The sequence below is a fragment of the Triticum dicoccoides genome, chromosome 7A (assembly GCF_002162155.2).
Source record: "Triticum dicoccoides isolate Atlit2015 ecotype Zavitan chromosome 7A, WEW_v2.0, whole genome shotgun sequence".
NCBI classification, from domain to species: Eukaryota; Viridiplantae; Streptophyta; class Magnoliopsida; order Poales; family Poaceae; genus Triticum; species Triticum dicoccoides.
In genome coordinates, this window is record NC_041392.1 from 711,822,295 (window position 1) to 711,825,618 (window position 3,324).

General features: G+C 48.0%; 1 protein-coding gene across 1 annotated transcript; it reads left to right on the forward strand.

Moving 5' to 3' along the window:
* The first annotated feature begins 839 nt into the window (after positions 1-839).
* Positions 840-2,005, forward strand: LOC119330925. The gene has a single exon (XM_037604062.1). It carries the CDS (start codon positions 1,160-1,162, stop codon positions 1,805-1,807), a length of 648 nt encoding a protein of 215 aa, XP_037459959.1. The 5' UTR covers positions 840-1,159; the 3' UTR covers positions 1,808-2,005.
* Positions 2,006-3,324: the final 1,319 nt, after the last annotated feature.

Below are 3,324 nucleotides of genomic sequence, written 5' to 3' on the forward strand. Positions count from 1 at the left end.
CTCGGCCTAGAATCAAATTCAAACGGATGCCCCGAGTCGCCCCGATCCCGACCCCGGGGATCGACGGCGCGGTCGCCGCCGGCGGTTGTCCGGCCACCTTCCGGGGCACTTGCCTCTTCTAATAAGCTAAAGATGAGCTAGCAGAGTCTCATATATATGCCCAGACAAGATGAGGTCCACATGCAAGAAGAGTGAATCCTAACGACATGGCACATTAATTTTTCTCTGCATGTGACATCTAGTCTAGCTAGCTATATCATCATGCAAATGAAAATTGGTCTCAAAAGCTTACGGATATGTCATATGAACTAAGCATAGATCACTAACACGGCAGTAGTAAAACGATCGAACGCGTAGGCCCCTCCAACGGCAAGCTTGTGGGTTGTGACCGGCCTTGTCGCCTCTGCCATGGCTTCCCTCCCGTCCTTTTTAGCATCATCTACTTATGCTTGATCATCATATCTATCCATACATGGTGCTTTGAATTATTGTTTTCAGTGGTAAATAATCTATATACGCGTGGTCCTCGAACAACACATATCATGTCTGTCTCGTCCTGGACATCTCAAGTGGATTAACTTGAGGGAAATGATTAGCATCCCTAGCTCGGCTTGACTTTGCTTTTCTCCACCGAAGAAGAAACATATCCCCATCGCAACGAAAAGGTTAAAAGCTATCGCAAAATGATGTCCCCGCCTTCCCGCTTGCACTTTTGTCTCGTGGATTCGCTGCTGGCCGCAGATCTGCAGTGTGTGCGTGCGTCGTGCATCCAGATCCATCGCTTGTACTGCATCCACGGGATCCAAGCCCCATAAAAACACACTGTGACACTTCAAGATAGGAGTGTACGCCCGCTCTGGGTGCCGGTGCTGGTCTTCTACGACCACTGCAACTAATGTGTCACGCGTTTTGTGGCAGCAGCGGCGGCTAGCAGGAGTAATCCTCCTGCCGGCATGCATGTGAGCCGAGCCGTGCAACCAACTGCGTGCCACCTCTGGTCTGGCTGGCTGTCTTCCTTTCTATAAAGATCCCACACGCACGAATCATGAGCTAGCCACAGTTACAACTTACAAGTGAGAGGAGATCGTTCGGAGAAGAAGAAGCTCGCCGTGAGGAGAGAGGTCTTAGAGTGTGTAGAGTGACAAAGAGAGAGAGAGGGATGGACTGGTACGCGTGGCTGTCGAAGGCGGGGCTGACGCCGGCGGCGACGTACCAGTACGGGCTGCTCTTCAGCGAGAACGAGCTGGAGCCCGGGGACGCGCCGGACTTCGACCACGACCTGCTCAAGAGCATGGGCATCGCCGTCGCCAAGCACCGCCTCGAGATCCTCAAGCTCGCCAGGAAGGACGCCGCCGCCGCCGCCGCGTCCCAGTCCTCCTCCTCCGCGGCCGCCCGGCTCGCGCGCAGGGCCGGCAGGTGCATCGCCCGGTGCGCGCGCCGGCTGGGCGGTGGCGCCGGCGATCCCGGAGGGAGGCGGTACTCCTCGTCCTCCGTCACCGTGGTGCCGAGGATCTGCAACGGCGCGGCGGGGGACGTGGTAGTCCGCGCCGGCGCCGTGCGGCGGAGGAGCAGCGTCAAGAAGATGGTGCTCATGATCACCGACGGCGGCGTCGCCAGCGGCGTTGGCGGCGTCCGGTTCTCGGGCTCGCAGAAGGCCAGCCTCATGTTCCAGGACTGCGCGTACGAGGACGAGGAGGACGACGGCGCCGGCGAGGAGGACGAGGAGCGGTGCTCCGACGGCGGCACCGCCGGAGGCCAGAGCGAGATCAAGTGGGACTCCATGTTCCAGGACCTCAAGCCGACGTGAGCTGCGTGCGCGACGACTGACGACGCCGAGCATGTCATTTCCTCTTACTCCCTCGGTCCCTTCTCATGATCGAGATTACTGTTTTCTTTTCTTGGTGTGCTAGCGAGAGTGTGGCCTCTGGCTTTGTCTTCTGTAAACTGTAAAATGACTGCGTTTGGAGTGATGAGTGAAGATCAAGAACGATTGATCTGCGCACCACATCTGAAACTATCTGCCCGCACGCCACACCAACAGACCAACTGCATGGTGAATTTCTCTTCAGAAATACTCCCTCCGATTCCTAAATATTTGTCTTTTTAAAGATTTCAAATGGTCACCACAAACGAATGTATATAGACATATTTTAGAGTGTAGATTCACTCATTTTGCTCCGTATGTAGTCACCATTTGAAATCTTTAGAAAGACAAATATTTAAAAACGGAGGGAGTAATACCTATTTTGGAATGGAGGGAGTACATCTGAGGCTAGCTGCGATCACAGTGGATTCGCTTCAGAGTTCAGACAGGCAGTCAACCTCCATAACTAAAAGTAGTCGAGATTAGTCAGTTAGCCTACACCGAACTCAAGTACGCAGAAAGAGCGCACAACTTCTTTTTTTGGATCAACACAAAAGTGCAGAACTTCTTTTTTTGGATCATCAGACGACAACCGCATCAACTTATCTATCCCGTGTTCAACAGAGGACGACATCGTTATGGCTCCTTTATAATTGTGTCCTACTATTCCTCCAAAATTAATTGTGTACTATAGTCCTCCAGACATAATGGTGTCCTTGCATGTCCATCCGTACACACGGACAAGGACGTCAAAGCCATTTATACAAACAATTTCTTCCATTTACAGGATATCTAAGAGCCATCAGTTGGCTATCCTTCCAATTACTCAGCTCCCTAGAAACAGAGGACTAGGGGAGAGCGCTGAAAGTTTTCTCTTCGCACTGGACACCGTCTGTGTGGGTCTGGTCAGATCCTGGGTCATGCGTGACAGTATCAGAACCAACGTTCTATTACAACACATTGAAAAAAAATCAAAACATTTTGGAATTTTACATTTTTGTGAATTTCCACAAAGGGTCACAAAGTTTGAAAACATTAACGAATTTAAAGGATAACCGTAAATTTAAAAATTCTACATGAATATGAAAAAATAGTGAATTCTTAAAAAAAATTCCATGAGTTTATTATTTATAAAAATCATCATAAATTTCATGAAATTTTAGCACATTAAAAAAATGGTAAACTGTTCCAAAAAGTCATAACATTCACGAAATTAAAGTTGTTGTGAATTTCAAAAAAGGTTTCAACTTTAAAAAAACCTCACTAATTTAATATTTTTTGTAAATTTCAAAATTCTGCATGAATATGAAGAAAATCCATAGATTCTATATTTTTATACAATTTTTATGTTTATTCATGATTTTAGGAAGAAAAAAATGAATTGTAGAAATTTTCACAAATATCAACCTTTTGGTTATTTGAAACTTTTCACATATTTTTTAAAAGATCATAATTTTCTG